Source organism: Schistocerca serialis, chromosome 3 (genome assembly GCF_023864345.2).
Source record: "Schistocerca serialis cubense isolate TAMUIC-IGC-003099 chromosome 3, iqSchSeri2.2, whole genome shotgun sequence".
NCBI classification, from domain to species: domain Eukaryota; kingdom Metazoa; phylum Arthropoda; class Insecta; order Orthoptera; family Acrididae; genus Schistocerca; species Schistocerca serialis.
The window spans coordinates 506,588,459-506,598,140 of NC_064640.1; the positions used below are offsets into that span (position 1 = coordinate 506,588,459).

Below are 9,682 nucleotides of genomic sequence, written 5' to 3' on the forward strand. Positions count from 1 at the left end.
TTATTGAACTAGTGATACGCCAATGATTTAAATTTGTCTTATTCCAAGCACGCAGAAAATTTCTTTTACTGAAGCAGCGCCCTCTGGAAAAGAATTGTGAAACAGCCCAGCTGAAGAACGGTATGTACCTGAAACTTAACTGCACGTTAAGAATATTCACTTATGTTATATGAATACGAAAAGGGGGGGTGTTGTGCCCAAGTACTGTGATTTCGAAGGGTCGGGTGAGACCTTTTTCTTGTGCCTATCCTAGCTTTAAGAGCATCTAATCCCACTAGTCAGCAGATACTAGCTTTCGACATGCTGAATTTATTGAACGTGGACAACATTTAAAAATACACTGGAGCATAAAATCTCAGTACATTGTAAATGTTTCACATTACTAAAATTTTACATCCATTATATGTCCTTGCCATGCCTAGCGAAATAGGCGAGTTCTAGTATGCATTCTCTTAACATCAGGCTTAATTAGGTTTACACACTCGTCCACAAAGTTCAGGCAGAAATTGGACAATGCCATGTTGTCAAGAGCATTACATTTTTGTTCCGTGCTTATACATTCCGTTCCGCTATCCCTGAGGCCATGCCAGAAGCTTGGCCTGGAGAAGCCCTACTCTCTGATGCATCCACAGGCTCTTCTCGTCTGAAGTATTGGTAGACGATACCCGCAGCAACACCGCCTACGCACGGTCCCACCCAGTACACCTGCAAAAGACGGCCGAACCAATACTAAACAAAGCTTTGTTGACAACTCACTCTCATAATGCATTTCACAATTTTCATTTGATACATACCCAATGGTTTGTCCAAGATTCAGTAACGAAAGCAGGTCCGAAAGAGCGAGCCGGATTCATACCAGCACCAGTGTACTGCATCTGCGAAAAATGAAGGTCATTTAGTCTTGCACGATACCTCAGATATTTCCGCGTTACATTTGAATCCATCTGAATAGTGACCTACGAAGTGAATTTTCTATCGTTGTCAATTTCTGGGTAGCGTTCTACGAAACCGTAAATTCAACTGATACATCGCAAAGTAGTTTTATCTTCCCGAAACCTAAGTTATGAAGGTGCGCACACATCTTAACTACGTGTTATTGCGTTTGGGACAATACCTTCACGTTTAGTTGGGCATATACTTGACGTAAATGATCCACTTTCATTGTAGCAGTGCTTCTGGTGTGTGAAGATCTCTTTACCACTCACTGATGACAGTCACCTTACGTCTGGACAAGGTCGAGCCATAAGCTTTCTATAGGGCGTTAGTCCACACTCCAAATTTAAATCCATAGGTCACCGATTACTTTTATACGAGGGTAGACCAAGAAGTAGTGCCTTGTATCAAGTTTAGTGGTTGAGAGAACAGCGGAATCGGTAGATTACAGCTTTAACTGTCCTCTACACACCTCCCTTTCTGCACTGTCGCCGATGCATCGTGCCTACCTGCGACATTAATGAGCCAAGCCTTGCTTTTTCTTATGTTTCAGCCGTTACGTTCACGCAAGTCATTTGATCTTTAACAGCCTATGTTGCTTTCTTGAGACCTAACAGTCAGATGGGCTGTAGTGTGCAAGATTCACCACTGACCAGTTTCATTTTACGATCGCTTGATGCGAAGAACAACGTTTGGGGGCGTGCGTTATTGGCTCCCTAAGGCTCTTAACTCTGGTTACAGAAGCGTCGCTGTTTATCGTGAACTAAAGCGTATTTCTTGTTTATCATTACCAGTATGTCTTCGATCCCAATCTAATCAATGTCTGCCGGCAGACATGCGGAATTTCCGAAGTTTTTCACCCAACGCCACACATTGTCCATACGCATTACAGCATACCCACACACTAACATCTTTGAATTCCTGTCAGGAAGAAGGACCCCGTGTTATTCCAAGCTTGTTCTGATACCTAGGATTAATTGGACAAAATTTATAGAAATGTATGGTGAGTTTTTAACGGTCGTGTTGGGTGGTGAACAGTTCAGGCTGTGGTATGCATGAACTTCGCTGCTGTATTTTTATTGAAATTTTTTGAACACAGGAGGAGTTATTGTTTGTCCAACACTGAATTCAGATCTGAAGGGCTCCTTCAGCAATATGATGAAATTGTGTTCCCGCGTCGCATTACAGATTTCCAGGTAAGAAACCTGGCTCAGGAAAAACTTGTCGAGGCCAGAGAAAAGAACGGGTTTTGTACACTGGCCAGAAACTGCCGGAAGTCGCTTCGGTCCGCTCCTACTCCTTTGAACGACCCTGATTCTCCACTTAGCTTGCCTTCGCTGTTGGGTAGCTACTATCAGGCTTGGGTATTTACTTCGAAGATCTTTAATGTAGCGTGCAAAGAAGGAAGTGCCGTATATTGATATTTACCGGATGGGAGTATACCGAAATGACCACGTTCTAACCCCACCGTGAGAACTAATCACAGAAGTTCCGTTTACCGTCCGCATACCCAACAGACACTTCACATGCTTAATAACCATACCTACAGCTTTAGTTATGGGCAGTTCTTGCCTAAAACCGAAAGGTAGGTTATTCTGACTTTCTCGAACTAGCTGCGAAGCTGTGTCATTATGCAATTCGAAATTTGAAGGTGGTAACCGAAGATCCAGTTTCAGAACGCTGAAAAAGTAACTACTCATGACGTCATATTAGGACGGATTATTATCGAAGGTGGGGTGTGGGCACTATGGTACTTACTTCACTACATGGCGCTGTAAGACGCAGAATTTGTTAAACAGAAGACACGGGGTACACAGCTGTGAGACGCTCGGTATGACTATACACGCGGGATGGCGCGCTGGTGGTGGAAGTGTCTTGCAAGATCGGTGACTCAGATCTGCTAAAGTTCCTGACGCTTAAAGATAAGAAAAAAAATTGGGCGCTGGCCCATTGTGAAGGGTCTGGAGGAAGGTATAATTTCGTTAAGACAGGTTTTTTGAAGGAAGAGAGCAATTGGTCCGACTTCAGCACATGTTGCTACAGCATTACAGGAAGGAGTGCCAATATGCAGTGGACGGCGATTTAAGTGAACCTTAGAGTTGTGAGGACTGCAGAAAGTTCTGCGGAAACTTCCAGCATTGCTCTCCAAAATTAATCATGTTCAAGAGTTGCTTCATGTTGACCTTCTAGCAAGGCAAACGTTTCGTCTAGCATTTCTTGGCAGCATCGAACATGCGAAGCCTATTTTTCCATCTTCGAAGACACGCCACTACGCAGAATTGCGGAATGTGCCATTCAAATTCTGCTCTTACATCAACCGGTGCCGTGGTGGATCGGCCTACCTGACAGTGCCTTAACTATTTAATGCCGAAGTCGAGCAATCACATTGCCGTTGGTTTTTTATGAGGGACCGTTAACACTGTTGGCGCTGTTTGTGTCGCTTATGAAACTATCATAATTCTTCCTTAAAACCCAACTGATGCAATACGTTAATTGTTAATTTCCTGAACTAGATGCGTTGGAAAAAACGGGAGTTTTGAATATTTAGGGACGTATCAATGTATTTACCAAGTTGATAATGAAGTTGGTGTGCCGACTTGTACGCTGCCTATTCTGCACCTAGGTCGCTTAAATCAGGCACCTCCACAACCAAGTCTGCGGCTGTATTAGCCTGGGTCTCAACGTCCGCACAGCAGCTACAGCCTTATCAGTCATTGAAATTAAACCTCAGAGCACCCATGATCAGGGACCTTGGGCCCCTGGGAAACATACCGCGAACAAGTGGCAGGCTGTTATAGACATGCCGACAGTGAAGGGTCCTGCTGCCGCCCCTGTGGCAGCGCTGTACACGGCCATCACAAGCATGAATGATATGACCATCTCGACGAAGCAGCCCTGCGTCGGCGTCACGTGCCGATTCAAGGCATTAACGCCTAGTGTTGCGACCGTCTCGTTGGGTGTCAGGGCCTGCAACAACCACAACAAAGCTGCAAAGGTACCTTCCATCTCACTGGTACTACATTTACATTTACATTTAAAAACATTTTGTGGAAAGAGCGAACAAATTTACTACAATTAACACAGCTGGACGAAGTTTACAGTCCCTCTTCACTAATATGGCTGTTTTTCAGTTCTTCGACTACGAAGATTTGAAAGCCTTAGTCGCTGCTCTCTGACAGTTGCTATACAACTCTGCGTTCTGTACTATTTGCTGCTTTAAGGCGTCATTTTTTGGCAATTAGTTGCCATGTACAGTTATTGTCAGATTATAACTCGTCAAAATTCCAGACTTTACTGAACAGTCTACCGCGTAGGTTTGAAACCATGTCCTTTTTACCATTTAACTAACAATTGTTAGAACGAAATAACCACTTCAACAGGCCAGCTACGAGTACCTGGAGCACTAATGAGCCAGCGGTGGCTCCCACGCACTGCGCCGTCACGTACAGCAGAGCCTTCAGCGGGCCCAGGAAGCCGCCCACCACCAGGCCCACAGTCACTGCCGGGTTCACGTGAGCGCCACTTACGTAGCCCAGCGTCTGAAAGCAAACATTTTGGTCAATCACATTCATCTACTTCCACATACAAATATTTCGGTGCAACTACCCCGAGTTCAAGTTGAGTGGAAATGGATACGCTTAAGTTCGTCATATTCTTGCAATGCCTCTTCACTCTCGTTTATTGGATATCCCAGGTGCCAAACCATACAGAATTTTTCGAAAATTGCCTCAGGAAGACTTGCATCGTCTTCGTACCAAGACGTGCTTACCTCTGGTGTTAAGAATTTGAATCGTGTGAAGTCGTTTTCGTTGACTGCTTTTCTACCAGTGAAGAACCTAATCCGTTCTCTACCAGCTTTATCACAAATGAAATCGTGCCTCAGTATTAATGGTACTTCCGACAAAAACTGTTCCGCTGTTTTGCCGCAAATGGATATTGCGACTGCTCATCTGTTTAGTAACTTTAGTTTGCTAACAACGAATTTCATATAAATTTAAGCAACCGATTGTTGACTGTCTGTTTGAAACCTGTCATCGCGCTATTTGTGCGAATAGCGTTTTAGTAGCCAACTGCCGCGTGCTCTTTAGGAGAACTTGTAGCATTGGCACGTTGAACCTATTTGTTCGAGTGGCACTGACCATTACTTCTACCCTCCACTTTTTTTTCAGACACTCAATGGCACCTTTCTAGCCATTCCTGCAGCGGATGTGTGAAATGCTTGCATTACAGCAAGGGGAATGAGTTACAAACCAGCCATTAAGCTATTCTGACATAGAACTGCATTAAGAAAGGTCAATACGAGTGAGCCTGATGAGTTAAGATGCTGACATTTATCTCATCAAATTTTCGTTTCCTAGGGACCGAACAGTTCAATACTGTGCGCAGGCGAGCACCTCTAGTTGCTACCGCCATACACAACCTTCATCACATTTAAGCAATGAGATTCATTAGGGGTTTATTTTCACATTCTAATTGTTAAGTCACTGCGAATCCTATCTTGTCCCGTATCTTATAACCAGTTTAAGACCATTCTCAATGCCGTGAACATCATGCGCATAATACGGATCACAACGTCTCTGCCGCGAACTTAGTAATACTGACAATTATAGTTGAAGTGTCTGGCCTTAACCCTAATATGGAGCGAATGTTCTACTGCCCACAGCCGTTACATGGCCTGCGAGCTTCCACATCTTGTCTAACGTGTTTTCCACGAACGAGACACTAAGAAAGAACAGACAGCCAGCACACACCGTTTTCCAACTGCACTTTGCGCCCCTACTATCTATGTACGCCGCTGAAAGAGCGGCCCCAACACGCCATGACCAGGTACTTTCTAGTCAGTAGCAGTTGAATCTACTGCAATTCCATTTGCGATACGCAGCTCACTACACTTTTACTACACTCCTGGAAATTGAAATAAGAACACCGTGAATTCATTGTCCCAGGAAGGGGAAACTTTATTGACACATTCCTGGGGTCAGATACATCACGTGATCACACTGACAGAACCACAGGCACATAGACACAGGCAACAGAGCATGCACAATGTCGGCACTAGTACCGTGTATATCCACCTTTCGCAGCAATGCAGGCTGCTATTCTCCCATGGAGACGATTGTAGAGATGCTGGATGTAGTCCTGTGGAACGGCTTGCCATGCCATTTCCACCTGTCGCCTCAGTTGGACCAGCGTTCGTGCTGGACGTGCAGACCGCGTGAGACGACGCTTCATCCAGTCCCAAACATGCTCAATGGGGGACAGATCCGGAGATCTTGCTGGCCAGGGTAGTTGACTTAAACCTTCTAGAGCACGTTGGGTGGCACGGGATACATGCGGACGTGCATTGTCCTGTTGGAACAGCAAGTTCCCTTGCCGGTCTAGGAATGGTAGAACGATGGGTTCGATGACGGTTTGGATGTACCGTGCACTATTCAGTGTCCCCTCGACGATCACCAGTGGTGTACGGCCAGTGTAGGAGATCGCTCCCCACACCATGATGCCGGGTGTTGGCCCTGTGTGCCTCGGACGTATGCAGTCCTGATTGTGGCGCTCACCTGCACGGCGCCAAACACGCATACGACCATCATTGGCACCAAGGCAGAAGCGACTCTCATCGCTGAAGACGACACGTCTCCATTCGTCCCTCCATTCAAGCCTGTCGCGACACCACTGGAGGCGGGCTGCACGATGTTGGGGCGTGAGCGGAAGACGGCCTAACGGTGTGCGGGACCGTAGCCCAGCTTCATGGAGACGGTTGCGAATGGTCCTCGCCGATACCCCAGGAGCAACAGTGTCCCTCATTTGCTGGGAAGTGGCGGTGCGGTCCCCTACGGCACTGCGTAGGATCCTACGGTCTTGGCGTGCATCCGTGCGTCGCTGCGGTCCGGTCCCAGGTCGACGGGCACGTGCACCTTCCGCCGACCACTGGCGACAACATCGATGTACTGTGGAGACCTCACGCCCCACGTGTTGAGCAATTCGGCGGTACGTCCACCCGGCCTCCCGCATGCCCACTATACGCCCTCGCTCAAAGTCCGTCAACTGCACATACGGTTCACGTCCACGCTGCCGCAGCATGCTACCAGTGTTAAAGACTGCGATGGAGCTCCGTATGCCACGGCAAACTGGCTGACACTGACGGCGGCGGTGCACAAATGCTGCGCAGCTAGCGCCATTCGACGGCCAACACCGCGGTTCCTGATGTGTCCGCTGTGCCGTGCGTGTGATCATTGCTTGTACAGCCCTCTCGCAGTGTCCGGAGCAAGTATGGTGGGTCTGACACACCGGTGTCAATGTGTTCTTTCTATTTCCAGGAGTGTATTATTTCCCCCGTTACTAGCAAGCTTAACGAGTGACCATTTCTTGCTCTCTAGAATGCGACCAATATTGCGATACCTACCTGCACGATGCATGCGACAGTAAGTCCAAATGTCAGGGCCACCTGAACAGTCGTCGGCTGGTAGCCTTCCGACCACGCCGTTGTAGTCGAGCCACACCCGACGACCACCAGCAGGAACGTGCCGAGGAGCTCAGCAGCCAGCTGTACCACCACTGTTTTGCAGGGCTTCATCTCGTCTAACCTTATCAGGTCCAGGACGCCTAGAACATAAGCACAGTGTCACTTCCGAGACATGGCATTGCAAGTTTCAAGAATCGAGGTGAATTTGCAATGGTCTTGTGGGAACACTAGGTAAACCATACTGTCCGCCGCTTCAACGGCTGTCGTGCTGAGGCACCCTCCGTCCTCAACCATGCCGTTTCTTCTAGCTGAACTGCCACCTGTTTTCATACTGCAACTGTCGCAGCACTATACTATGTCTCCTATCTACAAATTAAGACGGCGCCCCTATTCAAACGCAAGGAGTATTTACAGGATTTATCACAGTAATAAATTTTAGTTCCTCTTAGGCTAGAGTTCCTCTATCTACATTATCCTTTCATACACCTTTTACTTTATCTCGTTTCGTATCTTTTCCCCTTGTGTCAAAGAAGCACAGTATGCGCAATCATTTTGTATTTCGTTTCAAAATGTCATTTGTGCCTCGTCCGCGGCATATACATCCTGTTTATGCTTGCCGCTTACCTGAACTAGCGAGTGACTTCGTTTCCTGTGCGGTCAGTAAGCTGTTTACACACACTAACTGCGAGGAACTAGCTTCTCACCCCTCTGAAGAAATGTTAGCTAACATGGGAAAGAAATCTTGAAATTAGGAGAACATATAGTCATTTCAGACGCAGAAAGTCAAGAACTATCCTTTACGCTCTAAGGATAAGGGTCCGAACCCTTTCATAAGGTTTATTAATGCAACCTTGTGCAGGGTGGCGCAGGAGGAATGAATGACATTACGATCATTTGAATCAAAAACCTGGGAAACAAGCTGCATAATTCACACCTTAAGGGCTGTTAATACCTGTTCAGTAGAAGCGATTTGTGCCAGTAGCTATGATCTACTACCTCTGAAGTTTTATTTCAACTGCAATTTCTTCAAATCACGAAGTGATTCGAATATTGACCCTTTCTCCTAGGACACATTGTCTACCAGACCTGTGTGACAGGCTACTGAAGAAAGTGACAGGCTTCTTCAAAGTATCGATTAATGGAAAACCTCAGCTGCGTTTTTACACATCTGTTATGACCAGTTTCGTTTCTTTGATTATCTACAGGTCGCCAAGCTGTGCTGACGTCAGGAACTAGATGGTCTGGTATGTAATGTTGCAGATCCCATCTACGTCACTTCAGCCCAATTTGGCAACCTGGATGTACTCTAAGAAATTAAACTTGTTTTATCGAATGAGGATTAATACAGCCGAGATTGGTTTTAGTCACTAGCAGTGAGCTCAACATGATAAACATTAAGCTCTGCTTTGTTCTCACACTGGGGCTTGTTTCTCATGACGTACGAAGCTGTACAATGAAGATTTATGCCGCGAAGCCTCGTTAATTCCACCTAAATTTGAAGACGGCTGGAATGTTTTACCAATATGTGGCGTGACGGAATCGCTCATTCCAACAATAGTGGATATGTAGAAAATAATAAAAAGCGGAGGGTTGGTGGCGACGATCATGTCTCATCGTGTTTCCTATAATAACGAGAAAATTTAACTCCCAATCTTTCAGAGACTGCTTGGAGGTATTCTTAAATTGGGATGTTATTGCGCATTTTAGCAGAGATGGGACGGCGGTCAGCAGCTTTTTCCATGGGGTTTTACGGGTTACTTGTGGCCGCAAAAGCGAGAAGTTGTACATGTGACAGACGGACGCACCCTTACATTGCCAAACTGACCTGGCATATTTTGATAAACTTAAGCCCTGATACTGCACTCTAGCGTTCATTTCTTTGCCCTAGCCTTTATTTCAAAGTACAGGATTTCTGAGGACAATCTGAATTTCCCTCAAAGCAGACGATCAAGTATTTTCAATTTTTAACTATTCGTAAAGGAAAAACTTCCATCACAACTTGATATTTGCTCTTCGAAGACAGGCACGTTTTGATTTTCTATTTCAGATAATTTTCGTCGTTAAATTTCTGAAAGGAAAACATGATAACTGCCGATTACGTATCAAAATTAAATAACGAGGTAACCTGTCGTTATAAATTTATAGAAACGTACGCGGTGAAGACACGTAATTAACTGTGGGGCTATACGTTTATGAAGTTTCGTATGAAGGATCTTTTAGTGCAGGCAGATAAAGGTAACAGCCTTCTGAGACGCTAAATCCGAAGACGAAGTTCAGAAATCACATGCG

The 9,682-nt window shown here is 45.8% G+C and overlaps 1 protein-coding gene across 1 annotated transcript; it reads right to left on the bottom strand.

Moving 5' to 3' along the window:
- Window positions 1-3,675: 3,675 nt before the first annotated feature.
- Window positions 3,676-7,687, bottom strand: LOC126470956 (aquaporin AQPcic-like). The gene is made up of 4 exons (XM_050099006.1): window positions 7,636-7,687; window positions 7,334-7,533; window positions 4,329-4,472; window positions 3,676-3,900 (listed from the first exon to the last, which is right to left on the bottom strand). The coding sequence occupies exons 1-4, from the start codon at window positions 7,685-7,687 to the stop codon at window positions 3,676-3,678; spliced, it is 621 nt and encodes a 206-aa protein (XP_049954963.1).
- Between the last annotated feature and the right edge of the window lie 1,995 nt (window positions 7,688-9,682).

Coding starts and splice junctions, on each gene's coding strand:
- LOC126470956 (XM_050099006.1), bottom strand. CDS start 7,687: ATGGTTGAGGACGGAGGGTGCCTCAGCACGACAGCCGTTGAAGCGGCG. Junction 7,534..7,635: donor AGCCGTTGAAGCGGCGGACA/GTATGGTTTACC, acceptor CTTATGTTCTAG/GCGTCCTGGACCTGATAAGG. Junction 4,473..7,333: donor CTGTCGCATGCATCGTGCAG/GTAGGTATCGCA, acceptor GTTTGCTTTCAG/ACGCTGGGCTACGTAAGTGG.